A 26,393-nucleotide genomic window follows, 5' to 3' on the forward strand; every position below is an offset into this window, starting at 1 on the left:
CTCGGTGGGCGAATGACGGTGGCAAGTGGTGGCGCACGCGCTTTATAATTTTGGAAAGTGGAAGAAGGTGACGTGGCGTATTTTACCACCACATGTCACGTAGTGGTAGGTGGGAAAATGAAAGAGCTACTAATCTTTTTTATTTTTTATTAATTATAGATAATTAATCTTTTTTAATCGATTTTACATTAATAATTATTAATTAGATTAATAATAAATGGAACATCTCCAGGCCTTTCAGTATAAGGGCTATTAAATCGGGCTTTTTAGGCGAAAGCCCATTTAACATCAGCCCAATTTAAGCTGTTCCTAATTCGGAGTTCAATTTCAATTTCAGTTGTGTTCTTCTTCCTTTTTCTCCGAAGCTGAAACTGTTCAAAAATCTATGCTCCTTCGCGTTCAATTTCAGGTTCGATTTCCTCAATCTTCCTATACGTATATATATGTACGTATATATAGATGTGCATATGTAGATATTGCTTGTTGTGTGTGTAGATTGTGAATGTGTACGCAAGCTCGCAGGTATATACATATATACAGGAGATATATGTATGATGTATGTATGTTTTGTATATATGTGATTTTTAAAATTGATTAGGTATAAGCGAAGGTATTGTAGTAGATCTCTTCCGATTGGTTTTTTTCTCCACCGAAAATTCTATTATTATGTGATTTGTCGTCTCAACTTTGGTGAAAATGAGTGATTCTTCCTTGGTTATCTTTCGCTCTGCTGTGTGTGTGTGTGTGTTTGTTCGTGATTTTACTCTGATAGTGTAATGAATGTATATTTCCGGCGTGTAGGATTTGAGTTCGAGTTTTGGCTGACGAATCGTAGCGTGTTCTACTGAATCTGAATCGGAAAAAAATGGTTTCCTTCGAGATGAACGAGCGAAAAAGTAAGTTCAGTTTCCATTTACTATGCCGATATTTATTCAGTTAATCGTACACGATATTTTGCTTGTTTGTTGGCTGGTCATGTGCCAGGACTTGTTTTGAAAAAAACTGTATCGTTGTAATAACATTAGGATTGCTTTGTGAATATTACTGATCGTGTGGAAAGTGCTTTCGGCGTTTTAAATGATTAGTTCTTAACTTATAACAGCTTAACCTTAATAGATGGTTTCATATAATTGTTCCTGGCAATTCACATTTTCGGTTCTTCATTTCATTTACCAATGCTCTAAGTGTACTATACTATAGAAAAAGCGCTTTAAGCCATTGTAGCGTAGTGGGGTTTCTAATTAATATATTTCTTCCCGGGTTTTCCAACAGAAATTGGACTTGGTTTGACGGGATTTGGTGTCTGCATTTCACTGTTGGGGATCATTATGTTGTTCGATAAGGGACTAATTGCAATAGGAAATGTAAGTATACTGTTAAATCGATTGTCAATTTGAATGATTTTCATCTCACCTATCTAATGTTGTCCCGTGCTACACTCAAAACAGATCCTCTTCGTGTCAGGGGTGACTGTAACCATTGGACTCAAGTCAACCATGCAGTTCTTTATGAAACGCTCTAACTTTAAGGTTTATTTTACAACATGATAAAACTATTTGCTTCCCGTTACTTATTTTAACTTTCGTTCATTGTCATATCAATTTGCAGGGGACAGTTTCATTTGGTATTGGCTTCTTCTTTGTTATCATTGGATGGCCAATAATAGGAATGATAGTTGAGACATATGGATTTGTTGTGCTCTTCAGGTTTGTTGTTGGTTATGCATATCGGATATTTGGTTCATCTTTCAATCTTCTTTGTTTAAGGACGATTTTTAACGTTTTATTCCTTATTTGCAGTGGCTTCTGGCCTACACTGGCTGTTTTTCTGCAGAAGGTTCCTGTCATTGGTTGGCTGTTCCAGCAACCTTTCATCAGATCGGTATGTTTGTATGGTCATCTATCAAATGCTTCTTCGAATGTTTTGATTAGTGATTTCTGATATTAGACGCAAGTATCGATGCAAAATTCTGTGGTATGGCGTTTTGGTTATATTGGTATGAGTTCATGTCTAAAATAATCATGTTCAAAATTTGAAAGTTGCATTCTGAAACTTTTGATAAGAAAATTTTCAATGTTTCCCATACATTGTTTGTTATTTTCATTACTCCATACGTCAATGCTCTTGATATGAAGATACATCGTGCCTAATATGTGCCAAATGTTTTTCTTACATTTTTTTCTCAAGATGCATTTATGATTACAATGGTTCACCATGTTGTAATGCCGAATGGTCATACCTTCCGGCTGATTCATTACTGCTATTTTGTCAGTCAACTAGCTTTACCCTGCCAAAGCCTAATAGATTATGTTGAACGATGTTTTGAGGTGTTGGTAGTTCTTCTGCATTCTATGTTGTTCTTTCCTTTACAAGGCCAGCTTTCTTGTAAAATATCCTGATCGAGTCAATTCACCTTAATTTCACCAAAATCTGCTCCCCTTGTTTGTAAAAGGTCACATGTTCTTTGTTTGAATTATACTATACAAATGTCCTTAATATATAATGGTTCAAATGGCAACTTATGTTTTAATGCTGTTTGCAGTTTTTCGATCGCTACCGTGGAAAACGAGTACCAGTGTGAGTTTCGTATAGGACAATGCAAGCAGCAGCACATTGAACAACTAGAAGGTGTTGTAAAATACTATCTGACAGGAATGGGCATGTAAACTGATTCCAGTATGGTTTTCTCAGTTGGTGATATAGAGGCTTACGTGTAGAGTTTTTGAACAATCTCTACTCATCATTGGCAAATAGAAGAGTCAAAAAAAATTCGTTAGAGATTTTAAACCGGTCCTCATTTACGAGTTTAACGCTCCAATTACCCTTTGATTTCCCGTTTCTTAATATGAATGAATACTTTTACGAGTTTAACGCTCCAATTACCCTTTGATTTCCCGTTTCTTAATATGAATGAATACTTTGTTTGTCGTCTAGAACAACATTTAACTGGTATGAGACTCTTTTCAAAGGTATAGCAGAATCGACTCCTTGCATTTCCCACTTTTAATTATGCAAGTGTGCTCGTGTAACTTTGGATGTTTAGTGCTCGTGATTATTTTTATCTTTGAGCTACCCAGACAAAGTTCTTCGATAAAATAATCTATCGAGTAAACAAATCCAATTAAAATTACAGATCCACGGATCATTATAATAGCCATCGGTTGTACTACGAAAAGTGCAAGAAACAAATAATATTATTCGACTTTACGAGACTCAAATTATCTAATTGGACTGGTAAAAGGTCCAGGCCAAGACGAGATCATTCTTCATTTATTATGCGCTGACTAAAAGAAGATGAACAAACCAAACATTAAGTAAAGTCTAATTATTTAATTAATGATAGTTAATGTTTTCCAAGCAAACGAGTCCTAAAGGCTAAAAGAAATGAAAATGGTAAATAGTTGAAGAGAGTACAACCGATCCAAATTAGGAACAACCACCCTCGATATAGCATAAGAACATATGTACTTTAATAGATTTTTCACGGGGTCATAGACCTATCCCTTGGAGGTTCCCTCACATAGTCGGTTGGAAACGGGCTCCTGCTCCTGCTTCTACTAGGGCTTCGAGCCCTAACTGGAGAAGGGCGACGCCCTGGACTTTGGCTTCGGCTCCTTGAACCATATGGTGATCTTTCCCTCACTGGACTTCCACCGCGGTTCCTTGGCCCATCATATGCTGGGGAGTGTGAGTATGATCTCTCTCTACTGTACCTTCTCTCGTACGGTGATACAGATCTGCAAATATCAAAAATATACTTAATCGAATTGTGCTAAGCAGCTAAGAACACTGTAGCTCACCAGTGCAAAGCAAATATACTCTTGCAAGCCGATTCTATAGGGAGGATGTGCATAATTGACAAGATTAAAAAGGGAAATAAAATATAAAAGACGAGAAACTAAACAGTACCTAGAGTATCTTCTCTTGGGAGGAGAATAGTAGTCATGGTTGCGAGAATGAGACCTTCCATACCGTGGAGGTGGTGAACGAGAATACCTGGGAGAACGAGAATATCGTGGAGGGGATCGCCTTCTATCGTAATCACTGCTTCTGCAAGTGAACACAAACAAAAGGAACTAGTCATTTACGATTTACTATCTCAACATGCAAGCAATACAGAACAGACCACCATTTCAACCGGTTTCCATAAGCTGGAGGCCATATTCAGCTTAAATTACTTACGATCTGCATATGATTCTTGTTAGGCAGTGTGTTTTTCTTCAACAAATCATTCTTTATCAAAATTAATTGGATTTACATTTCAAGTTCAGAATTTGTGGGACATTAATAGTTTCAAACTACAAATTAAAATATCATACAAAAAATTCAATACTGTTCAAGAAAAAAGTTATATGTACAAGCAGAATTTACCTTACACTCCTTTCTCGAGATCTCATTTCAGTTGGCTTCTTCCTATTTTCCTCAGCAAAAACAACAGTGAGCTCCCGACCGTGCAGAATTTGACCATCCATCTGATACTTAGCTTCTGCAGCATCGGCTGGGTCCACATACTGGACAAATCCGAAACCTCGCGGATTACTGCATACAAATCCAAAACCTCATGGGTTATACATCAACTGACAAATATACACCAACCAAAGAAGCAGGGGGAGCTATTTTTTAAATAATTATTCTATAGAACGCTCTAAGACGGGGGGAGTCTGCTTAGATGTTGAAAATGAAAGATAAAGCAGTCAATAAGCCTACAAAGTTCCTAAAGAGTACTCATCAAAAGAACTGCTTAAAGTAGAATTATATTGAAGGTCACGTTTAAGCGCATAATCAAGCACTTAATAGCTGACCTTTTAGAGTGATAATTTAAGATAAGTTGAAATCCTTCAAGACTTGAAATCTTGATATCTTCACATTCAAACAAGAATACTCCCAACCTTCACTACCATTTACATCATCTTCAACTCTTTATTACTTCATTCACTTCAAGAGACCACAAACTATTACTACTTGATTGAAGTCTTCACTTCATAACTTTTACTTCACTGCTAAAGCTCAAACATTTCAATACAGTATCGAATTTAAGAAAATAAAATACAGACAAGAGATTCAAAGCACGAACCATTTAAAAAAAAAAATCCACATGCATTGTTTTAGTAATGTGATAAAGAGAAAATAGAGAAGTTCAATTGAGAATTCAAGAAAGATAAGAACAACAATCTACAAAAACCTCACCCTGTGTAATAATCTCTAGGGAGATAGATGTCCTTAAGCAGGCCAAATTGGCCGAATGGTCTCCTCAAATCTTCTGGCCTGCAATCGTGCCGTAGGTTACGAACTAAAAGACTAGTTGGAGCTTCTTCCCTACCATAACGTCCTCCTCGTGGAGGACTTCTTCCTCTTCTACCATAACCTCTTGGTGGTGATGGGGTGTAGCTCCTTTCCCTCATTTAGACACACTGCACAAAATCACAACCAATGCAAGTATTCAAAGCGCAGTTAGATAACGAAACAACATTACCCAATAAAGGGAAAGAATAAAAGATAAGTAATATGCAGTCATTCGACTTCACATTGTCAAATATTGCAGTGAATTAAAAAAAACTAAAAATAGAAAGTGAATTGGGAACGAAAAGAGTGATCAGCTAGAGCTAATACATGATAAATAGCCATCATATAGGCAATCAAAGTATTCTAGTCATCATATCAGCTCATATATTCGAGGAATAAAATCAATAAAAAAAAAAAAAAAAAAAAAAAAAAAAAAAAATTGGAAGTTTATAGGAAACAAGCCTGATCAGCTAGAGCTAATACATGATAAATAACCATCATATTGGCTATCAAGTTATTCTAGTCATCATATCAGCAATCGTATGTAGCGGGGGATAAAAGAAACGAAAAAAAAATACGAATAAATAGGAATGATGAAGAATGATCAGCTAGAGCTAATACATGATAAATTGCCATCATATCGGCTATCAAATTTGATTGAAGTCATCATCTCATTCTTAAGTCGCCCACAACTAATTAATTGTTTTCAATTGAATACTAAATACAACGAAATAACCACTAAAACTGATATTGCAAACCCTAAAATCCTTAATTAAGATCTCAAATTAAATTACCAGAACAATTATCAACAAAACGTTCGAGAAAAAAAAGGAAAGAGAAACGAATCGGAGAATGAAGAAAGTAAAATCCCTAATTAACAAGGTACGCCTACCTTGTGAATTAGGGATTTTACGAACATGAATTCAAACTGGAATATTCGTATGAAACTAATAGAACTCAATTAAGTGTACCTGAAACCAATAGAAAATCGAATTCTTGAAACACCGAGAGAGAGAGAGAGAGAGAGAGAGAGAGAGAGAGTGCGGCGGACGAAGTAGAAAGTGAATTTAGCGTACGAATGTGCTAGGTTAAGTGGCAATTTATAGACGATTTGGAAGCGTGGATATTATTAAATTAATGACGTCAGCAATAAATTATGTGAGAATAACAATAAAATAAGTTTTATATAATAATTTTGCTTATAAATAAAAGACGAAAATTATACTTTTAACATTGAAAACAGTAAAGAATTTACCGATCAATATTTATTCTCAATAAATTCAATTCAAAAAAATAATTTATTCTCAATAATCTCCAGGGCTTCCCCGCGCACAGCCGTTTGCCCGCCGCCGACAACCGCCTTCGAAAGCCCGATACCTCGTCGGCCGTCTGCATCATTCCATAAGTGAGTGTGTAGGTTTTTTGATTTCTTTTTTCGAAATAGAATTTGGTGTTTGAAATAATCGATTTCCTGATCCTAAACAAATCGGGGAAAAACAGTCCGAATTTTGACCTAATTTTACGAAGAAGACGATCAAAAACTGATGCAAAAATCGGTGCTTTATTCATTTGTGAAATTCGGTAATGAATTTTCAATCCTATATCGGTAGTACCAAATTTAAATCCCATCTCACCGGTTTCTTAACCCTGCACTACTGATTTTTTACGGCAGAAAGAGACTATCGGATTCAACTATCTGCATAGTTGGGTACAAGTCACTGTTGTGATATATGTGTTATTTTGAAGGTTTCTTTATGAGCAATTATTTGGTAGAGTAAGGGTTTAAGAAAAAAACATGATGTATGTTGTGTGTTATAGGATTGTGTTGAGTTTAAGAATATTCAAATAAGTTCAAGTGGTAATATTTCCGCCACATGCAACGGGAAAGGGGTTAAGTCGAAGCAAATTAGGTGCTTATATAATTAAGAAACGTAGTTATGCGTTTTGTTCTGTGCTGTCCTTATCTAAGACCTATCCGATACCCTGATGTTCTGAATTGTATAATTCTCCAGGTGTTGGATATTCACTGAAGATAGTTAGTATTGTTGAGAAACTCGTTAAGTTGTTAAGAGCACAAAAGAAGTGATATGGAAGAGCAATTTATACTGAGAGTCCCACCATCTGTTGCCGAAAGAATAGAACGGCTCTTAAACGACTCTGCTTCTTCTTCTGAAGACAAGTCGTTGGATTTGTCGTTTTCTGGTATATACTACAACTTTTCTTCAACAATTCAAAGTTTACCCTATTTTGGTGATTGCTTTTGTTTTAACACTCTGTTCGTTTTTGGTTTTCTATTGATGTCTCGTTGCCCTGTTTCTTTACTTCAGATGATGGAAGGACTGGCACATTTTCTGTAGGCAGTGACCGTTTCTCTGCATCCCTTTTGGATCTTCCCACAGTTGTGGAGTCGTACAAAACTTACGACGACAATGTGTTGATCAAAACTGCAGACATTGGTCAAGTAGGCCAAATAGTTGTTAACCAATTATTCGAGTAGTTCTGTATAGTTCTTTCAGCTGTATATGGTCGTGTTAACTGTCCAGAGTTGTGGCAGATGATAATGGTGAGTGAAGAGGGTGACATTGTCCCAGAAGCAGTGGAGTATAGACATGGACTTACTCCACCTATGAGGGATGCTCGAAGGCGGAGGTTTCGTCGAGAGCCTGATTTGAATGTAACCTCAGATTGCCTCTAATTTTACTTGGTTATCCCTTTATTAGTTTTCGTACAAGCTCTTGAACACGATACACTAATAACTTGTTCGGTTGCCAATTCTGGATTTTCTTTGTAATAGTTGTAACTTTGACCTTACCGGTGCATGCAATTTACTGTCTTTTGTTGTTTTTGCAGCCTGAGGTTGTCCGTCGTGTAGAGAAAGATTTGCAGAACATCATGGCTGGTGGAACAGCCGAGAATTTCGATATCCTTTTAATTTTGTTAACTGTTTATGTTTGTCCATGCCCCAATGGGTCGGTAACTATAATCATTTCCTCACAGTGGAAGAAGGTAACAAAATTGATGTCCCTATTATTCCATTGCAAATTCAATTCTCGTGACTTTTCGTCAAATAAAAAGTTGGTGTTTTTTTTTGTTTTTTTTTTTTGTGGAATGTCAAATTGATACCCTAGTTTTGCATCTCCAAAAATCATACAACAACGTAAACTATGTCACCGCTATTTGTGTTTTGACTTCCCGGTAGTGTAGAACTTTATCACCTAGTGTGTTACCTTAATGTTTCAAATTTCATGGGATGGTTTCTATATATTTTAATCGCGAATGCTCCTTGACTTGTGAATTACGCGTTGAAATGGCTGAGCCAGAGGAATATGGTGATGAAAATTCGCGTAGTGCCACCACTAAGAAAGTGGTTTCTGCACCTTCGACAAAGCCTGACGTGCCTGAAGCTAGTACGGCTGGTGGTGAGCCTGAAGGAAGTGATTCCGATGAGTCTGATGATTCAATGTGAATCAAGAGTCAGTGGAAATTGGATATATCTTTACTGAATTATTTTTCTTGTGAAGTGGATCTATTATGGCATATTGCTTATTAAATGTCATAACCAGACTTTTCGTTTGTTGATCCTTTTTCTATTGAAGTTTCAGCATGTTGTATCGTAATATACGTGTCTATATCGTAATTTTGGACTGTTTATTGTCATTTTTTTATTTGAGAAATCGAAAGGTTCCTTAAATTATGATTTTGATCAACAGTTAGCAATATTCGACACTTCAATGGAAAAGGAACCCGAAACTGCTTCGACTTTACGAAACCCGTAAAGTCTTTGCAGTTCTGGGGTGCAAGGCCTGGAGAAAACCAACCATACGTTTGGGCTATTGTTCAACGTAATTTAATTATTAAAAAGGGTTAGATAGGAAAAAATTGTTCGGCCCAAACTAGGTGACTGTTTTTGTGCTCTATAATATTCTTGATGTTGTCTAAAAAAAATAATTTACTAAGATCAAAAATAAAAACCGATAACGGATACGATAATTTTTTTGAAGCAGAATCACTAATTACATGAGTGTAATCAATCTTCTTCGCATTTCTCTTTTTCTTATTTCAATTTTTGGTTGAACGTATGTTAATTTGACAATAATTTGATTTTTATTAGAAGTTTATTTAAATTAAAATTTTCTATAAAAATAGTATTACTTACCATACATTATAAACTCGCAAAATATAAATACTTGTATAAAATTTCTATAGGTACTCATTAAAAAAACAAAAAAAAAAGGAAATTTGTATAGGTAGCCGTAGCAGTATCAAACGAAATGAAAAACAAAAAAAGTTAAAATGCTTTGAAATCCACACTTAAATAATTGATATTTAAATATGAGCGCTGACCGCTCGTGCCTTTTTCTTAGCAGCATGCAATTATGTGCTTAATCCAAGAAATACTGATCACATGAAAAAAGTGGAGACACTCACTGTTGTTAGTGGGAAAATACTCAGCCTAATGCGAATCTTGGTTTTACTCATAAAGGTGTTTGAATCTTGTTTCCTTACACTCCTCTCCCCCATTATTACATTTCTTGTTGTTCCCTTTCAAGATTCAATTTTTTTTCTCTCTTACTTTCTTTCTCATGATAAAGCGCCTCTCTCTCTCTCTCTCTCTTCCCAAAGATATTATTATCACTTTCACTATCCACCTCAGATTTCATCTCTTGAAACCCTGATAAACTTAGTGAACCCATTTGTTTTTATATTTTCACCTCAGAAATGTGTGTTTCTTGGATTATCAGTCAGCTACTTCTTTCCGGGCTGTCTGCTAAGCTTCTGAAAGGTAAGAGCTTGACAAAATGCTGTCAGCTGAATAAATACTGCTGTGTTCCTCTTATGCTACTGTTTCTTTGTTTTACTTTTCCTGGATTAGTAATTTCTGATGATTCCACTGTGGCCTCAGTACCTCTTGGTTTTGAGTTTAGTGCTTTGGATACGGATAAGAATTGGGTGTCTGAAAATGGGGTTTTTGCGTTTGGTTTCTTGAAGATAGATGGTGATGATTTTGATGAATATGTGGTTGGAATTAGGTATAACTTAGGGGATAGAGCTGCAAATATGCCTGTTTGGACTGTTGGTGGTGGTATGAAGGTACCTTTGAACACAACATTTAGGTTTGATTTTGATGGGAAGCTAATCTTGATGGATAACTCAACTGGAACTCCTCTGTGGAGTAGTAATACCTCGACTTTGGGTGTTCGAAAAGCCACTCTTTCAGACAGTGGTAACTTGGTTCTTTTGGGTAGCAAAGATGAAGTTTTGTGGGAGAGTTTTAGCAGTCCCACTACCACTTTGCTTCCTGGGCAATCGTTACATTATCCTCAAACCCTAAGAGCTCCTTCGACAAGAACAATCTTGAGTTACTATAATTTGGCGATTACCCGAAACGGAGAACTCGTGCTCGTGTGGGAACACAATGTGACCTATTGGAGGAGTCACTTTAGCTCCAAAGAAGCAAGATTCGACTCCAACGGTGTTTTGGGGCTGTACAATGATAGTAACCAGGTTGTCTGGTTTGCTTCGTCCAAGGATTACGGAGATGCTTCTGTCACTTTAAGACATCTCAGAATTGACCGAGACGGGAACTTGAGGATTTACTCTTGGGATAATGGGAGCCGTTCATGGAGGTCTGTTTGGCAAGCGGTTGTGGACCAGTGCGATGTGTTTGCTTCTTGTGGCTTGTATGGTGTTTGTGGGTACAATTCGTCGGGCCCCGTTTGCGATTGTTTGTACTCGGATTCATTAGAACAGGGGGTCGGTGGTTGCAAGAAAATGGTGGATTTGGAGAATTGCAAGATGCACACTAGCATGTTCGAAATGAAACAAACGGTTCTTTACGGTCTTTACCCCTCGCAGGACGTCGAGTTATATTTGAGTGAGGCAGCTTGCAGAGGGTTTTGCTACAACGACACCGCTTGTGTAGCTGCAACTTCCATGAATGACGGGTCGGGTCGGTGCACCGTAAAACGTACAAGCTTTATCAGTGGGCACAAGACTCCTAATATCCAAGCTGTGTCTTTCTTGAAAGTCTGCTCCGTTCCGCAAGCTGCTAATCAGCACGGCAATACAGAGTCGATAGCCTCGTCTCGTGGTCTTAAATCTGGAAATATGAGCACTAGAAAGTTAATCGGAGCTATAGCATTGATTGTTATACTGACATTGTTGGTGATTTTGAGTGTTCAGATTCTACTGTTTTGGTTTATGTACCGTAGACGAAAATTTAAGGTTCGGACAAGGATTCCTTTTGGGAAGGATGCTCAGATGAACCCTCATTACAGTATTCTGATACGATTGTCGTTTGAGGAAATTAAGGAACTGACGAACAATTTCGCAGATCAGCTCGGAGCTTCGGTTTTCAAAGGATTGCTTCCAAATAAAACCCCTGTAGTTGCCAAAGTTTTGAACGATGTGGTTGTGTCGGAGAAGGAGTTCCGAGTGACTGTTTCTACACTGAGTGGGACCCACCACAGGAACCTAGTATCTGTAAAGGGCTTTTGTTTCGAACAAGGAAACAGCAAGTGTTTACTGTATGAGTACGTTTCGAATGGCTCTTTGGACAAGTGGCTTTTCGACAACCCCAAGAAGGGCTATAATAAGGAGCAGATTTGGCAACGAAAAGTCGATATTGCCCTTGGGGTGGCTCGTGCAGTAGCTTACCTTCACTCGGAGTGCCAAAAGTGCATAACCCACGGAAATTTGAAGCTCGAAAATGTGCTGCTGGACGAGAATTTGGCTCCGAAGGTGACGGATTTTGGAATCCGCGATTTAGTGACGAAGAATATTCCGGGTTCATCTTCGTCTTCTTCCGAGTCTCCGTCGGAGCGGGATATATTCATGCTCGGAGAAATATTGCTTCAAATTGTGACATGCAAGAGGGATGTTTTAGGAGAGAACATGGGGAGAGTACTTGACGAGGTAAATCAAGAACGTTGTAATAATGATAATTTGGAGGCGATTGAAAGGATAGCGAGAATTTCGTTTTGGTGCATGCAGAGTCAACCGTTTTCGAGACCTTCGATAGGAGAAGTTGTGAAGGTGCTCGAAGGAACACTTTCGGTGGATAGGCCTCCGTCACGTGGAGCTTTTTGTAGGGGCGAAAGCGTCATTATCGAAGGAGAAATTGTGAATGAAATAGAATTGCAGAAAAACTGACATACATATGTGATAGAGAAAGTAGTCAAGTTTTGGCAGATAGAATTCTTCAATGTATCTGATTTCTTCTTTCACTTGTCTGTGTAGACAAATTGTATTAATTTCAGCTAGATAAACTCGGTTATTATTATGATTATTATTAATTTATTAGCTCGTATAATTTATATAGGGTAAATTCCACTTTAATCACTTGTACTTTGACTTGATATCACTTTACACCGTTCTACTCTTAATTGCATTGCATCGATTAGCCCCCTTTACTTTGGTTCGATTTAGTTTGATTCATGTTCCACTTGACCAAAACTCGTTTGCGCATCACTCGACTACTTATCAAACCAATCTCGATTTCGATTGGTACCCCTGTATATAATAAGAATGTAAAAAAAAATAAAAAAAAAAATATAATTTATTAAAATTATAAATGGAAATTAAATGAGAGATATTTCAAGCATGAATAAATACAGAGATGAAACATACATGCATTGCAGCATTGGTGGAGTATTTCAAGCCACAATCTTTATCTCACTCTAAACCTCTTCTATCCTATCTCCAATCATTTACTACTTCTGCAACTAATTAATTCCCCTTTGAACATCAATTTTGTCATCTTAATTAGTACTTAGTAGCTGAACAAACAGTCCGCCATGGAAGCTCTCAGAGCTTCATCTTTCCCATCTTTTCACCGCCCGCCGATCTCAACAAAAGTTGCCAGAACCATTTCCGAAAAACCCAATTTCCACATTCCGTCAATTCAGCAAATTACGACGCCTCTCTCCAAAATTCGCAGCAAGAAAGCGAATTTCAAGGTGTTCACAGCTATTTCTCCAACCGCCGCCCCATCATCAACAGAGGAAGAATCGTCATCGCCTGATCAAGAAATCGATTCGGAAAATAATGAAGAGAAGTTTGATTGGTACGCAAATTGGTACCCAGTGGTGCCGATGTGTGATCTCGACAAGAGAAGGCCACATGGGAAGAAAGTAATGGGAATGGATATAGTGATTTGGTGGGATAGAAATGAGGATGCATGGAAGGTGTTTGATGATAGTTGCCCTCACAGATTGGCTCCACTTTCTGAAGGGAGGATTGATCAATGGGGCAGGTTGCAGTGTGTGTACCATGGTTGGTGTTTTGGTGGTGCCGGCGACTGCAAACTCATTCCTCAAGCACCCCGTGACGGCCCTCCGGTGATTAACTATCCCGATCTTTATTCCCTCCCTTGTTGATTTGGTGCTTTGTGATTTATTTTGCTGCAGCAAATGATATTTACACGTTTTTTGTTAGTTATTTTGTGATAGTGTGAATATGAGATTAATGGTGAAAATAAACAAGTACCGAAAGAATTTGAAGCTCTGTTGCCATAAAAATTTGAAGACTTTTTGCCGGAATTGTTCGTCCACCAACGTGATAGTTTAGGAGTGCGAAAAATAATTGAAGCCTTGTTATCGGGAGTTAAAGATGGTGTTGATGTGTTAACTTTCTGCTTTTGTGTGAACGATTGTTAGAATTTCTGGGATTTTGATGTACCCAAATATCGAAGACTGATAGTATTTTCCACTCGTGCAGATTCACACTTCGAAGAAAGCTTGTGTAGCTGTTTATCCAACTTGTGTGCAAAATGGCATTCTTTGGTTCTGGCCAAATTCGGACCCACAGTACAAAGATATATTATCGAAGAAAAAGCCTCATTACATACCAGAACTTGACGACCCAACATACACCAATTCGATGATAGCCAGGGATATACCTTACGGGTATCATAATCTTTCCGGATAATATGCTCATCTTCTGAATTTCTTTGCATGTTACCTAATGATTATGTGAACAAGAGAATGATAACAAAAAAAATCCGGGGAACAAAAGAGAAAGAATGACCTGATTTTGTCACAAAATGGAATATGTACTGTTTATTTTCTTAACTGAATATTTCGTTATTTGCGATCAATTAATCATGACGTCAATGATTATAAGTACTACTAGCTCTGTCCCATGTTTATCATTCTCGTCTCATGTTCAGACTTCCAAAAATAGGACTTTGTTTTCTAATACTAGAGTTAATTGCTATATATATTGACTTTTTTCAGGTACGAAATTCTGATTGAAAATCTTATGGACCCTGCTCATGTACCATATGCACATTACGGCATAATGAGCGCTGGAAAAACGCCAGAGAGATAAGTAAATCTATGCAAGGCTTGCTTCTAACATATTATCTTTTATAAACGATTAAACTCCCATTGCTAACAGCAAATATCCTGCACTTTGAAGGCCGATAGAGAAGGTGGCAGACCCCTCGAAATAAATATTCAGAAAGTAGATATAAATGGCTTCACCGCAAAGCAAGTTTTCGGGGACAACTATTTCATTCCACCTTGTCTCTACTATGGATTTTTCAGTCCAGGTGGGGCTCAAACCGTGAAAAAGACATCATCGTCTGGAACCAAAGATGTAATAGTTTTAATCGTGTAAGAAAAAAACATTTTGGAAGTTCATTCGCATTTTATCGAGCAGTAAATATTTTCTCTCGTGCAGGAGGTAGTATCACCTATTCCACCCCAGAAAAGAGCGCTTCTTATTTTCTACTGTGTTCCAGTTAGTCCTGGTAATAGCAGATTGATCTTTGTTTCGCCTAGAAACTTTGCTGTCTGGATTGAACGGATTTTTCCACGCTGGATATTTCATATTGGACAGAACTTGATTCTTGATTCCGATCTCTATCTCCTTCACGTAGAGGTGAACTTAAAGCTCATTATTTTTTTGTTATTACATAACTTTACATATTGTGCTTTAAGTAGATCTGTACGAGATTCAGGTATTTAAAAAAAAAAAAATCTTTTTTTAGGAACGCAAGCTGATGGAAGTTGGGTCTATCAACTGGCAGAAATCTTGCTTTGTCCCAACGAAGGCAGATGCACTCGTTGTAGCCTTTAGAAAGTGGTTAAATAAATACGGAGGTACTAAAGTTGATTGGGGAACTAAATTTACCGGGCTATTACCCCCCACTCCTCATAGAGAGCAGCTATTTGACAGGTACGTAAAAAAAATCCCATCTTTAAACACTCAAAATAACTTGCTTATTTAGCTATTCAAGAAACCGTGTTAAATTTTTCGATTTTTTTGAAATGTTGTTAGGTACTGGTCGCATACGGTGAATTGTAGCAGCTGCAGTGTTGCACATAAACGTCTAAACGTGCTTGAGATTGCGCTGCAAGTTTTTTCGGTTTTTGCAATTGGAATAGTTGCAGCTGCCAAACAGGGAGTTATCTCTGTTGCTGCAAGATACGCTCTGTTTTCAGCGGCTGTGTTGTGTTTCGTGGCTTCGAAATGGCTGTCGCACTTCATCTACAAAACTTTCCGCTACCATGATTATGACCATGCTTTCCGCTAAGGGCTTGTTTGGTTAGTAGATAAGCAATTGTTGCTGTGAACTTTTCTGGTTGTATCTAATAGCAGCACAAGAACAAATCCATTCTTGGAACTTAGTTTAATGCATATAACCTTTTTTATATGTAATATCTTTTAATTTATATATTCAACCAAGAATGTGAGTCCCTTTTATTATATTTTTTAAAATAAAATTGAGTGTTAAATATGTGCAAAATAAGTATTTCCACATTATCATAAGAGAGAGAAAGTATACTGGAAATTACAATCTTCTCGCATTATTCACAATTCAGTTGTTAAAGACTTAAGACCAGTTCATGTAATTGTTGCCACAAAATTAATTAATGATAGAAATTGAATTTGAAAAAGAAAAATAAAATAAAAATCAGGCTGACGTGGCAAGGACTGGCCTCAAGAAGAAGATACTGAAACAGAGTGTGGTGACAGCTCACTTCATCATCACGTCTTAATTAATTGCTGCTGCTTTACGCCAATTTGTAGTCATAATCAGCTCACAACTCTCCCAAATTTTCCCCTTCCATTTCTCTCTTCTCTGTCTAGCCAATTTAAAGATCCAATCTTTTCTCTCACTAACTGTTCAATTCTATTCTCGTTCATCAAATAAAGGGCATTTGTTTCTCTCTCTCTCTACAAATCAAATCTGCTTCTTTTCTTTCTTCTTCAGTGTACCCACACTACCCACCATTGACCTCAAGATCCAATCTTTTTTTTCAACAAATCATTTCCGATTAAACCCTAACAATTGCTTTCTCTCTCTCTCTCCCGACTTCAATTTGGCTTCATTTTCCTTCCTTTTTTCTCTCTATCAATCAAGTCCCCTAAATCGCATTTAGTTGTTAAAATTCAGTCTTTGGGGAAGAAGGGCCATTCGCAGATCACAGGTGATTAAGATTTGCTCTTTTTCTGTATATTGAAAAAATCGATTTCAATTCGGTTTATCCTGTTTCAGCTCTCAGATCCACTTCAATTCAGTACAAGTTGTAGTGAAGATTTCACTTTCATGAACGCAATTTGAGTAGATTAGGGTGGGATTCAGTGTTTTAATCTTAAAATGAAAGAACTGAATCCAACTGATCCGATAGGGCAGAACATAATCAAGGCAATCAGCAATGTGTGTTTCTCGGTGTTCGTATTCTCCGTGCTCATATTTACAGTAATTGCCATCACCTACCAACCCCCTGACCCATGGGAATCCTCCAGAGCCCTAACCAAGATCTTCACCGACTACGAAAATGCCACCTTCAAAACCGACTCTTCCGTCTTCAAAACCGGTGAGGACATTGCCGCAGCATCTCCGCTAGCAACCCCTGCCGGATCACTGCCGCCCATTACCGAATCTACAATTAAGCAATCCGAAGACCAAATCACAACAAATTCGACCGTAAAATCGGGCTGTGAGGATTCATCTATGCTGAACTGTTCGGACCCGCGAGTTTTAATCGCGATCCAGAGGTTCAATTTGAAGACTTACAAGGCGATTGCCTTCTTAGATTATCAAACTCCGGTTAATGGGTCTAAACCGGATGAGTGTGACGTGGCGTGGAGGTTTAGGAACAAGAAAGAGAAGTCTTGGAGGAAGTATAGAGATTTTCGGAGATTTAGGATTGGGATTAACGATGATGATTGTTCGTACAAGGTTGTTCGTCCCGGGAGGTGGCATTCTGGAGTAAACGCGCGTCGCCCTAGAACTCCAGTTATTTCTGATGGGAAAGATCGAACGGCTAAGATTGCTCCACCTGTTAAGGATGACGAGATCAACGACACGATTCCCGTTTTGGGATCGGATTCGGCTTTTAGGCAGGGGAGGTATTTGTACTATTCGAGGGGAGGTGATTATTGCAAAGATATGAATCACTATATATGGAGTTTCTTGTGTGCTCTAGGCGAGGCTCGGTATTTGAACAGGACATTTGTGATGGATTTGAGTGTTTGCTTGGCTTCTACTTATACACAGAGTAATAAGGATGAAGAAGGAAAAGATTTTAGATACTACTTCGATTTCGAGCATTTGAAAGAGACGTCTCCAATTGTGGAGGAAGGCGAGTTTATGAGAGATTGGAAGAAATGGGAGAAGTCTCGTAAGACGAAAGTTCCTCTTAGAAAGGTTGCTAGCTATAAAGTGACTCCGATGCAGCTGAGGAGAGATAAAAGCACCATCATCTGGCGGCAGTTCGATGCACCCGAGCCGGAAAACTACTGGTATAGAGTTTGTGAAGGTCCAGCTGGCAAGTACATCGAGAGGCCGTGGGAATCTCTTTGGAAATCAAAGAGATTGATGAATATAGTTTCGGAGATTAGTGGGAGTATGGATTGGGATTTCGATGCTGTTCATGTTGTTCGAGGTGAGAAAGCGAATAATAAGATGCTGTGGCCTAATTTGGATGCTGATACTTCGCCCGATTCTCTAGTTAATAAACTTCAAGGGAAAATTGCACCTTGGAGGAATTTGTATGTTGCGACAAACGAGCCCTTTTACAATTACTTCGATAAGTTGAGGTCTAATTACAAAGTCCATTTGCTTGATGATTATAAGTATTTGTGGGGAAATATGAGCGAATGGTATAATGAGACGACTGCTTTGAATGGTGGAAGGCCTGTTGAGTTTGATGGTTATATGAGAGTTGAAGTGGATACGGAGGTGCTTTATAGATCGAAGACGAGGGTCGAGACATTCTATAACTTGACCACAGATTGCAAGGATGGGATCAATACATGCTAAACAGGTTTAAATTGCATTTTGATTTTAATTAATGGTATGACTTGTCACAGTTTCGTCGAGGTTTTATATGTTGTATTAATATAGTAGATGGTATTCGCCATGTATCTGTACTATAGGTTTTGTTTTCTCTGTAGAACCCTTTTGTTCGTTTTTGAAAATCGAAAAGATTGTTGTTGCTTTACGGATAATGTTCGTTCATCTTACACGAGGCTGTGCCGTAGCCTTATGATATAGCTTTATGATGTGTGCAAATTTGTTGAAGTGTGTGTGTCATGAATCTATGTCAAGTTTGGAGGGCTGTCAATTTTAAGAAACTGCTGACGTGGATCATTAAGATAACAAGCAACTAGTTGTTTATACACTTAGTGTAAGAGGGCTTACTGGTTTGTTATGAATACCAAGCTGTGACCTCCTTAAATTAGATCAACCAAACAACACATAAGTAGATTTTGATTAAAGTTGTATTAATTACCGTTTTAGCCTCTTACCGGGGATCGGAGTGCGATAAAAGCTTCGGCCCGACTAGCCATATCCGCCTTCCGTCTTTCATGCATATCAGAAACAACCAGTACATCTCCCACTGCATGTCATGATATCTGCCACAAATATATATATATACAGTTCTTTATGTTAATTTAGTGACAATAATTAATTTGATATTTTTAATAACTTGAAAAAAAGAAAAAGGTAAAAGTCATATATACCTCTATAGGAACAAGAGCTGTTGGGATAACTCTGGCCAAGAATAAGGAAAAATTGTAAGGTAAGATTTCAATGATATCGAAATTTCGTTACAACATAAACGAAAGGCAGTCGTCGAATATATTAACGATGTTGTTTACCAGTGGTTGACCAAGATCAACGGCTGCATCACTGAATATGTATGTTTCTGTAACCAGAGTTACTTCCACAGAAACCACAAACCCTTTTGAAGTTAACCATTTATCAGTAAAAAAAACTGATTAGTAATATATTAACAAATTATATTTTATAATTTATTAGTTTTTGATATATTAGTAAATATACTAGATTATTAAAAAGAAAAAAAAAAGGTAAGCAAACAGCCAAAAAAAACTATCTTTGTCGTACCAAGAAAAAAGAGGTATTATGTAACATATATAAACTCGAACTTCAAACGAACTAATAATAATAAAAAAAAAAAAATAATAATGGAAAAATCGGATTGTCCCTCTCGGATCTACAAATCAAGCTGTGATGGTGGCGGTTCGACTGGGATTCCGGTTACGAACATTAAATCAACATCACCATGATTCTGTGCGATCAAACTATTTCATAGCGGATTTGGATCTTGTTCAAGTTCGATATATTTCAATCAACGGTCGCTTATCCCATATTCTTTTACGTACGCCCAAAAAGACGACCGATGCCCCTATATATAATTAGTAAATCATAATATATATTAGTTAAAAAAAATGAGGAGAAAATCTACCGGTCAATTCATACATGAACTGGGTAAAAATTAATAATTAGCTACAAGAGCATATTTTTTTTATTGCTACAATTTGGTCAATATGTCACAAGAACGAACGTTCAGCTACTAATAAAGATTCCTTCAAATACTTATATATATATAAGTTGGTATATGTATATATGGACTTTTGGGTGTATGTTATAACAAGTTTGTTGCATTTTCAAATCAAAATTAAGGGCTGATCTGTTTTCTCTACCAATTCCTTCATCGAAAAATCTTGTTTCGTCCGCACGTAGTAATTTAGGAGTTGTGTTTTAATTCATATCCTTCATGCAAGTTTAATTTCCAACAGGCTTGAAGATGGTTATCTCGTAATTGTAATGTTGATGATCGAAGTCAAATTTAAAGGTACGTTTTTCGAGTATGATCTTTTCATCTTTTTCAAACACTTGTATCTACTTCATAAATCATAGAAATATATATATATGTGTATATATATATAGAGATACATATAATCTGCATATATGTGTATGTCAGTATGTGCATGTGTGGGGAAGAAAACCCTAGCTAGCAAATGAAAATTAATTCAATGTTGGTTCATATATATACATGCATGTGTATCTGAGTTTCTGATGAATCTCATTTAATTTCTTGAGTATTGTCATCAAGATCATCGATAGTGTGACTTTGCTCGCTCGTGCAACAGATACAGCATTGTACGTGTGAACTTGTGGGATGAATTAAAATTTAAATAATTAAAATTTAAATATTTTCATGCCTTCCAACAAACTTTACAGGTGATTGATTAATTAGAATTCATTGCTGATTTCTTCTTTTGTAATATATCAATATTTATGTGAGTGGTGAGTGAAATTGACAACATATATATACATTCAACTTTGGTAGTTGAGGCAAAAAAAATTAGGGCAAAAGTCAGAGGAGTTAATGCTGTTGAATGCTGAAATGGTTTTCTTTCTTGTCTTGTTCAAATTTTAATTTCTTACTACATATGTGTAATTAATCTGAAATATTTACTCTTTTTTTTTTTGTGCATGTAAAATAGTCTCTTTTTTTTGTTTAATATTATTTATTTTTTTCCTTATATATGATGAAATCCACTAGCTTTTAATTAGGACTCCATGTTAGGGCAATATAAGTCTGCAGATAATAAAATGAATTTCATGCATGTACAAAAAATTAATTTCCAAGCTGCAGAATTCATGAAATATATAAATGATTGATGAAGAAAATATTATATTATGAAACTTATACAGAATCAACTAGCTGCATGCATGTTCAAAAATACAAGTACTCTTAGCCAATTATTAATAATAATAATAATAATAATAATACGCAGATCGATCAATTTCATCGTATACGTGAATCGACCGATCACAATTATATTAGGCAGCTCTTTTATTCGATCACGAACTATCTTGGCCGGTACGGTCATCATGCATTATCTTGAATATGCTGAGGAATAGTAGCTATAGTATTGAACATATCATCATTAATCAACGAATTCAAGAACGTCGAAAATGCATCTTCGTTACAACTACTCATCATCATATGATCATCGTCATCATCAATAACTCCATTAATATCTTCATTATTAATCATCGTCTTCGATGGTCCATCGTCCACTTCAACAAACTGCTCATGATGAATATTAATACTGTCCATCATTCCATCTCCAATTTGAAGATTCGTCGAATTTTGAAGGGCAAATGGGACATAATTAATATTCGAAACCGAGTCGTACTGATGATCAACGACTGTCAAGGAAGAACTATGATGATGATCGAGAAGTTTGTTTTTGACGATTTCGGGTTTATTAGGGTTTAATGAAGGTAATAAGAAAGGCTTGTGAGTTTTAGGATCAATGCCTTGGCTGATTAACTTCTTGCTGAGGTGAGTGTTCCAGTAGTTCTTTATCTCGTTATCCGTTCTTCCCGGTATTCTTCCGGCTATTAGAGACCATCTACATGCATTATTATTTACCATTTAATTATTCATTTCTTTTTATTGACAAAATTTATTTACCAATAAAAATGAAGAAACTTATGTTTGCAGAAGAAGATACATATATATGATGATATCATATAGGCAACAGGTGAAACCTAAAATTCAAGAATGTCTACAGTAGAGCTAAGAATCACATATATATAACACTATATATCTTCTTCATATATATATATAGTAATAATAAAGATAGAAAGAAATACCTGTTGCCGAGGAGGCGGTGGAGGCGGAGGATGAGATCTTCTTCATCGGAGGAGATGTGGCCGCGCTTGACGGAGGGGCGGAGGTAGTTCATCCAACGGAGGCGGCAGCTCTTACCGCAGCGGAGAAGACCGGCCTTCTTGGGGAGGGTGCGCCACCTCCCTTCACCTTCCCTCTTTATGTAATCCGACAGAAGCTTGTCCTCCTCCACCGTCCAAGGTCCCCTCTTCAGCCCCACCTTGCTGCAGCACGGCGTCGCCCCCTCCACCTTCTTGCCGCCGCCACCTCCTCCTTTAGGTGGTGGTGGTGGGGTTTGATTTGATGATGAAGAAAGTGATGGACTTCTCATTTGCTGTGTTGTCGCTCTCACATGTACACATACATACATACATACATACATATGGTGGGGGGTCTGAAGAAATTTACTTAAATTTCTTCCCTGCTAGCTTTTATTGATGTTTGATATAATTTCTCTATTTATCTTGTTAATTAAGATGGTATTTATTATACGTGTGTGACTGTGTTAATCTCACCTGTGAGTGTACCGAATTCTTGGTTCAAATCATCAAGATGTGTAGTACTTCTGTTGATTGATTGTGAATTGAAAAGGATGACTGGCCAATAAGATTAGCAATGCTAAATATATTTGCCAGAAAAAGGGAATAAAGTGGGGTTTATATGAAAATTTTAGAGGGATTTAATTTTTCTAATTATGCTGTGTAGTATGTGTATGAGTCACAGATTGAGAGATGTATTAGAGTAAAACCTGGGAGTCATTCATCGCCCATGGTTTCAATTTTGTTTTCATTTTATTGGAACCTTTTTTCCATTTTTCAATATTTGTTATTGGGAAATATATAAAATAATAATAATAATAAAAAATATTTTTGGATTCAATACAACATGTATTTAAAAAAAATAAAGAGTACGGTATATAAAACAATAATTTAGAATATATAATGATAATAGTGCAGTTAGGCAGAATGCCAGATATTAATAAATGCATGGAATTAAGTAATTCCGGCAGATATTAAGTGGTGGTACAACCTAAAGATATTGGGATTTAGTATAACCAAACGTCGTTTATATAGGTGTACAATTTCGAAACTCAATTTAATATACTGAATCATAGCCAGAATTCTCTAGGGGGCGACAATATTAGACTAGTCGAAAAATAATAATTATCTACATGGTGGGGGCATGGCCCCCCGTGGACCTTAGATAGCTCTGCCACTGAGACTCGCACATAACCGTCAACCGGAGCTAGCTGAACGCTTTTCTCAGCGATGAGCTGTCAGGTACTTCTTCTTAGGTCCCGGATTGGTTGCAGCATAAACTGCAAAGAATAGTTTGCATCTAGCCAATCGGATTTTTTTGCCATGGAGTGACTTGAATGAGCATATATCTAAAACACGAAAAAAGGTTAGTCTTGGTTTGAATCTCACCTCCTTATTCCTCTGTATTATAAATGTAAATGCAGTTAAATGGACATAAGCATAAGGCGAGTCATAGTATTCACTTCTGAGGGAGTTCCTGATAGCTGTCGACGCTTTTGTAAACGAGAGATATTTAGTTGAGAGTTACCTTTTGTTAAGTCATACGGGCATCGTTTGGAGTCTAATATGTTTGTACTTCTGCTCTGTATTGAAAGATCTAGCACTCTCTGTTAATCCTTTGGACAAGACCTGTGTCAGAGCATCAACACCTTCTTCTAATGCAGCATCAATCTGCCAACAAAAATAGATCCATGTATAGATATAAACTTTTAGTTTGTTTTTTGCCACATGGTGAATCTCGATGAGGAGGGTTTTTCTGTGTAACGCAAACTGAGACCTGACTAAAAGAAAAAATGTAAGCACATGCATACCCTCTCTCGAGCTCTGGCATTGAACTTTTGGAGTACAAATGCTTTTGGATCCATTTGACCAGGAGGTCGCCCTATACCTAACACAAGAATTAGATTCGATTTGGTTATGTTGAAGATGAGCCGAAGACCGCCAGGCAGCAAAAGTTTAAAATTAAGGATTTGAACTTACCAATTCTTAACCGAGGAAATTCACTGTTCCCATGAAAATGATAGATCACACTTTTCAGCCTGGTAAGATTACATGGTGCAATACAGATGAGTCATTAATCTTAACCAACAGAAAGAAAATCCCATAAAACAAGTCAATATTCTCAAATTCTCTAACAAAATTGGGATATGCATTAGAAATTTCTGCAGACCATTTTCTACAAGGGTACGCTAATCTTTCAGGCAATTCGAACCTTATTGCTATGACAGCAACAATATAATGTCTAAGTTAATAACTATCAAGAACATTAAAGTACTATAATAATTAGACCAAGGGAGATAAATTTGCAAACTCGTGGTGAAAATTTTCGAACAGCTTTAGAAGAATTTTTTTCCAGTCAAATAAAGGAATGCTGATACACCAGAAATGGCTATGTTTAGCAGTGGAAGTAGTTTTATTGAATGGACAAGTGGAACTATTTGCAGCCATTGAAAACAAGTAATCTCTGAGGAATCTTCACAAGTGAAAAATATAAAAGGTATATAATTAATGCCTATTTGAACATCATATAAGCTCTAGTAGAGCTAGGAACTTATAAGCTCAAATTTGTTACTGTTTGGATACATTAAGCTACAAGAGCATATAAGGTCCTATTATATACTTTAGGAGTTTATATAATCCTTTTGCACTTTGTGAAATACTTTGAAGTTTTAACGTCTCATAAGATGTTCTCTTCTTGGATGTTTTAAGAATCTAATAAGATATCGCAACAATCTAACATGAATTACATAACAGGCTTAACAGCATCAAGTACACATCAATCGTCAAGAACGGTCACAGAGTGGAACTTCAGCAATATCTTAGGCAGCAAGAAAATGAAGAACCACAGAATAAGTAGCCAGGTCGATAGGCGACCAGTTAGCTTAGTCTCTTTACTACATGACTTCCACATGCTAAAATGCTTGTGAGGAAAAGGAAGATTTATAGTCTACACATTTAGTTTAAAGATGAGAGATTGCATAAAGACATTGCTAGATTGAATATGTGTTCCTAGTCAAAAACCGACATACTTTTACAAGAACAGAAAACTGCAGCTGCTAGGTACGAGATAGAAGTCCGTGGAAGTGAACGAACAAAGTCCCCCAGTCATAATGATGCAACTATCCTAGAAATTCAGACATAAAGTTTCTACTTTCTTACCCGTTATGACTGCCATGGTGTCCCTTAGGATGAAGACGAAGAACCCCACAAGGTAAATCCTTGTCGTCATGAAACTACAGCAACAAAACACCCTAAGAGTCAAAATAACTAAAGAAACGAGTCCAAAACCAGTTAAAAAATGTGTATGATTAATCAATTTATCCATCAAACCGTACCACTAACACTCGATTAAGAGGAAGCTTATAATAAGCTGCAAGAGGACCACTCTGTCAGAAAATCGAGAGGTAATTCAGTCACACACGAACACATGCACACACAGTAAGAGAAAAGGGGAGCTTTCATTAAGGAAATCTCAGTTAAATGCGTACAGATTCACCGCTTAAATTCATGTAAGTCTGAGGCTTCGCCAAGAAAACTGGAGCCCCGTTGACAAAACCTGAAGAAGATATCCAAAAACCAATACTCATTATAAAAACAAACTGGTGAAAGTTATATGTATGAGAATGTATAGCAAATAAATAACAAGTGATAAACCTTTTCCGAATATGGACTTGCAGTGGACAGAATCCATCGGGATCCCTTGTGATTTGGCAAATGCATCAATCATTTCAAAACCCACGTTGTGTCTGGTCCCCATGAATTTATCCCCTGGATTGCCCAAACCCACAAAAAGCCATGGCCGAGGATCGGAAAACACAGTGGCGGTGCAAAAGCAGCGCTTGGCAGATCTGCTGGGAAGCATAATTTACTGTTCTGCAACGAATTTAATGAACTACTCAGTGTCGAGGGGGGTGGAATGGAATACTGAGAATTGGGGGAAAAGAGAAGAGTTTTACGGATTCGAAAAAAATCTGCCCTAATCCAGTTCCAATCCCTAATTCAGAAACATTGATCTCCGAAATGACTCGGATAAATGGTGAACCGCAAATTTTCTGGTAGGCCGGATCGACAGAAATCAAGCGAAGCAGTTTGCCGCGGAGAAGAATGAGAAATGTTGGGCCGA

General features: G+C 37.1%; 8 protein-coding genes and 3 non-coding genes across 14 annotated transcripts; 5 read left to right on the forward strand and 6 right to left on the reverse strand.

The window, feature by feature from the left end:
- Positions 1-2: 2 nt before the first annotated feature.
- Positions 3-2,905, forward strand: LOC105956020 (vesicle transport protein GOT1). 3 transcript variants are annotated; one of them, XM_088817391.1, is made up of 8 exons: positions 3-105; positions 338-409; positions 802-896; positions 1,273-1,364; positions 1,449-1,529; positions 1,609-1,706; positions 1,800-1,881; positions 2,543-2,905. In XM_088817391.1, the coding sequence occupies exons 3-8, from the start codon at positions 866-868 to the stop codon at positions 2,579-2,581; spliced, it is 423 nt and encodes a 140-aa protein (XP_088673517.1). In that variant the 5' UTR covers positions 3-105; positions 338-409; positions 802-865; the 3' UTR covers positions 2,582-2,905. The 3 variants fall into 3 exon arrangements, with proteins under 3 accessions (XP_088673517.1, XP_012835290.1, XP_088673518.1); XM_012979836.2 differs by lacking the exon at positions 3-105 and having other exon boundaries at positions 287-409; XM_088817392.1 differs by lacking the exons at positions 3-105; positions 338-409 and adding an exon at positions 477-522.
- Positions 2,906-3,310: 405 nt separating this feature from the next.
- On the reverse strand, positions 3,311-6,380 carry LOC105956017 (serine/arginine-rich SC35-like splicing factor SCL30A). 2 transcript variants are annotated; one of them, XM_088817390.1, is made up of 6 exons: positions 6,314-6,378; positions 6,255-6,281; positions 5,188-5,411; positions 4,372-4,539; positions 3,910-4,050; positions 3,311-3,737 (listed from the first exon to the last, which is right to left on the reverse strand). In XM_088817390.1, exons 3-6 carry the CDS (start codon positions 5,400-5,402, stop codon positions 3,482-3,484), a joined length of 780 nt encoding a protein of 259 aa, XP_088673516.1. In that variant the 5' UTR covers positions 5,403-5,411; positions 6,255-6,281; positions 6,314-6,378; the 3' UTR covers positions 3,311-3,481. The 2 variants fall into 2 exon arrangements, with proteins under 2 accessions (XP_088673516.1, XP_012835288.2); XM_012979834.2 differs by having other exon boundaries at positions 6,255-6,380.
- LOC148771385 (small nucleolar RNA Z102/R77) lies at positions 5,588-5,664 on the reverse strand. The gene has a single exon (XR_016031081.1). It is a non-coding gene; the product is annotated as a small nucleolar RNA Z102/R77 (small nucleolar RNA).
- LOC148771386 (small nucleolar RNA Z102/R77) lies at positions 5,744-5,820 on the reverse strand. The gene has a single exon (XR_016031082.1). It is a non-coding gene; the product is annotated as a small nucleolar RNA Z102/R77 (small nucleolar RNA).
- LOC148771387 (small nucleolar RNA Z102/R77) lies at positions 5,882-5,960 on the reverse strand. Its single transcript, XR_016031080.1, has one exon. It is a non-coding gene; the product is annotated as a small nucleolar RNA Z102/R77 (small nucleolar RNA).
- A 193-nt stretch (positions 6,381-6,573) lies between the features above and the next one.
- Positions 6,574-8,977, forward strand: TAF7 (TBP-associated factor 7). The gene is made up of 6 exons (XM_012979835.2): positions 6,574-6,688; positions 7,296-7,485; positions 7,611-7,744; positions 7,838-7,957; positions 8,134-8,203; positions 8,583-8,977. The coding sequence occupies exons 2-6, from the start codon at positions 7,371-7,373 to the stop codon at positions 8,747-8,749; spliced, it is 606 nt and encodes a 201-aa protein (XP_012835289.1). The 5' UTR covers positions 6,574-6,688; positions 7,296-7,370; the 3' UTR covers positions 8,750-8,977.
- Positions 8,978-9,651: 674 nt separating this feature from the next.
- Positions 9,652-12,621, forward strand: LOC105956010 (curculin-like (mannose-binding) lectin family protein / PAN domain-containing protein). The gene has a single exon (XM_012979826.2). The coding sequence runs from the start codon at positions 10,003-10,005 to the stop codon at positions 12,433-12,435; it is 2,433 nt and encodes an 810-aa protein (XP_012835280.1). The 5' UTR covers positions 9,652-10,002; the 3' UTR covers positions 12,436-12,621.
- Positions 12,622-12,881: 260 nt separating this feature from the next.
- Positions 12,882-15,932, forward strand: LOC105956012 (flavonoid 8-hydroxylase 2, chloroplastic). The gene is made up of 7 exons (XM_012979829.2): positions 12,882-13,622; positions 14,002-14,189; positions 14,520-14,609; positions 14,697-14,883; positions 14,968-15,168; positions 15,278-15,465; positions 15,568-15,932. The coding sequence occupies exons 1-7, from the start codon at positions 13,080-13,082 to the stop codon at positions 15,821-15,823; spliced, it is 1,653 nt and encodes a 550-aa protein (XP_012835283.2). The 5' UTR covers positions 12,882-13,079; the 3' UTR covers positions 15,824-15,932.
- A 348-nt stretch (positions 15,933-16,280) lies between these two features.
- Positions 16,281-18,740, forward strand: SUB1 (calcium ion binding protein). Its single transcript, XM_012979828.2, has 2 exons — positions 16,281-16,721; positions 16,790-18,740. The coding sequence occupies exon 2, from the start codon at positions 16,892-16,894 to the stop codon at positions 18,557-18,559; it is 1,668 nt and encodes a 555-aa protein (XP_012835282.2). The 5' UTR covers positions 16,281-16,721; positions 16,790-16,891; the 3' UTR covers positions 18,560-18,740.
- Positions 18,741-21,228: 2,488 nt separating this feature from the next.
- LOC105956016 (transcription repressor MYB5) lies at positions 21,229-22,731 on the reverse strand. Its single transcript, XM_012979833.2, has 2 exons — positions 22,217-22,731; positions 21,229-21,972 (listed from the first exon to the last, which is right to left on the reverse strand). The coding sequence occupies exons 1-2, from the start codon at positions 22,612-22,614 to the stop codon at positions 21,444-21,446; spliced, it is 927 nt and encodes a 308-aa protein (XP_012835287.2). The 5' UTR covers positions 22,615-22,731; the 3' UTR covers positions 21,229-21,443.
- Positions 22,732-23,244: 513 nt separating this feature from the next.
- Positions 23,245-26,340, reverse strand: LOC105956021 (Peptidyl-tRNA hydrolase family protein). Its single transcript, XM_012979837.2, has 8 exons — positions 25,925-26,340; positions 25,759-25,826; positions 25,606-25,656; positions 25,430-25,503; positions 24,251-24,309; positions 24,082-24,158; positions 23,799-23,941; positions 23,245-23,619 (listed from the first exon to the last, which is right to left on the reverse strand). The coding sequence occupies exons 1-7, from the start codon at positions 26,130-26,132 to the stop codon at positions 23,810-23,812; spliced, it is 669 nt and encodes a 222-aa protein (XP_012835291.2). The 5' UTR covers positions 26,133-26,340; the 3' UTR covers positions 23,245-23,619; positions 23,799-23,809.
- Between the last annotated feature and the right edge of the window lie 53 nt (positions 26,341-26,393).

Source organism: Erythranthe guttata, chromosome 4 (genome assembly GCF_056151865.1).
Source record: "Erythranthe guttata isolate IM_541 chromosome 4, IM_541, whole genome shotgun sequence".
Lineage (NCBI taxonomy): Eukaryota > Viridiplantae > Streptophyta > Magnoliopsida > Lamiales > Phrymaceae > Erythranthe > Erythranthe guttata.

Bases quoted from the DNA above. Each gene is read 5' to 3' on its own strand.
- LOC105956020 (XM_088817391.1), top strand. From the start codon at position 866: ATGGTTTCCTTCGAGATGAACGAGCGAAAAA. The intron at 1,530-1,608 runs GTTTATTTTACA...ATCAATTTGCAG, and splicing joins TGAAACGCTCTAACTTTAAG to GGGACAGTTTCATTTGGTAT. The intron at 1,707-1,799 runs GTTTGTTGTTGG...CCTTATTTGCAG, and splicing joins GGATTTGTTGTGCTCTTCAG to TGGCTTCTGGCCTACACTGG.
- LOC105956017 (XM_012979834.2), bottom strand. From the start codon at position 5,402: ATGAGGGAAAGGAGCTACACCCCATCACCACCAAGAGGTTATGGTAGA. The intron at 4,540-5,187 runs GTGAGGTTTTTG...ATTTGTATGCAG, and splicing joins CCTAGAGATTATTACACAGG to TAATCCGCGAGGTTTCGGAT. The intron at 3,738-3,909 runs GTACTGTTTAGT...TGATATTTGCAG, and splicing joins CCCAAGAGAAGATACTCTAG to ATCTGTATCACCGTACGAGA.
- TAF7 (XM_012979835.2), top strand. From the start codon at position 7,371: ATGGAAGAGCAATTTATACTGAGAGTCCCACCATCTGTTGCCGAAAGA. The intron at 7,486-7,610 runs GTATATACTACA...TCTTTACTTCAG, and splicing joins GTTGGATTTGTCGTTTTCTG to ATGATGGAAGGACTGGCACA. The intron at 8,204-8,582 runs ATATCCTTTTAA...CTTGTGAATTAC, and splicing joins TGGAACAGCCGAGAATTTCG to GCGTTGAAATGGCTGAGCCA.
- LOC105956010 (XM_012979826.2), top strand. From the start codon at position 10,003: ATGTGTGTTTCTTGGATTATCAGTCAGCTACTTCTTTCCGGGCTGTCT.
- LOC105956012 (XM_012979829.2), top strand. From the start codon at position 13,080: ATGGAAGCTCTCAGAGCTTCATCTTTCCCATCTTTTCACCGCCCGCCG. The intron at 15,169-15,277 runs GTGAACTTAAAG...ATCTTTTTTTAG, and splicing joins TCTATCTCCTTCACGTAGAG to GAACGCAAGCTGATGGAAGT. The intron at 15,466-15,567 runs GTACGTAAAAAA...AAATGTTGTTAG, and splicing joins AGAGAGCAGCTATTTGACAG to GTACTGGTCGCATACGGTGA.
- SUB1 (XM_012979828.2), top strand. From the start codon at position 16,892: ATGAAAGAACTGAATCCAACTGATCCGATAGGGCAGAACATAATCAAG.
- LOC105956016 (XM_012979833.2), bottom strand. From the start codon at position 22,614: ATGTATGTATGTATGTATGTATGTGTACATGTGAGAGCGACAACACAG. The intron at 21,973-22,216 runs GTATTTCTTTCT...TAATGCATGTAG, and splicing joins CACCGCCTCCTCGGCAACAG to ATGGTCTCTAATAGCCGGAA.
- LOC105956021 (XM_012979837.2), bottom strand. From the start codon at position 26,132: ATGCTTCCCAGCAGATCTGCCAAGCGCTGCTTTTGCACCGCCACTGTG. The intron at 25,827-25,924 runs GTTTATCACTTG...TATCTTCTTCAG, and splicing joins CAAGTCCATATTCGGAAAAG to GTTTTGTCAACGGGGCTCCA. The intron at 25,657-25,758 runs GTACGCATTTAA...ATTTTCTGACAG, and splicing joins TGAATTTAAGCGGTGAATCT to AGTGGTCCTCTTGCAGCTTA.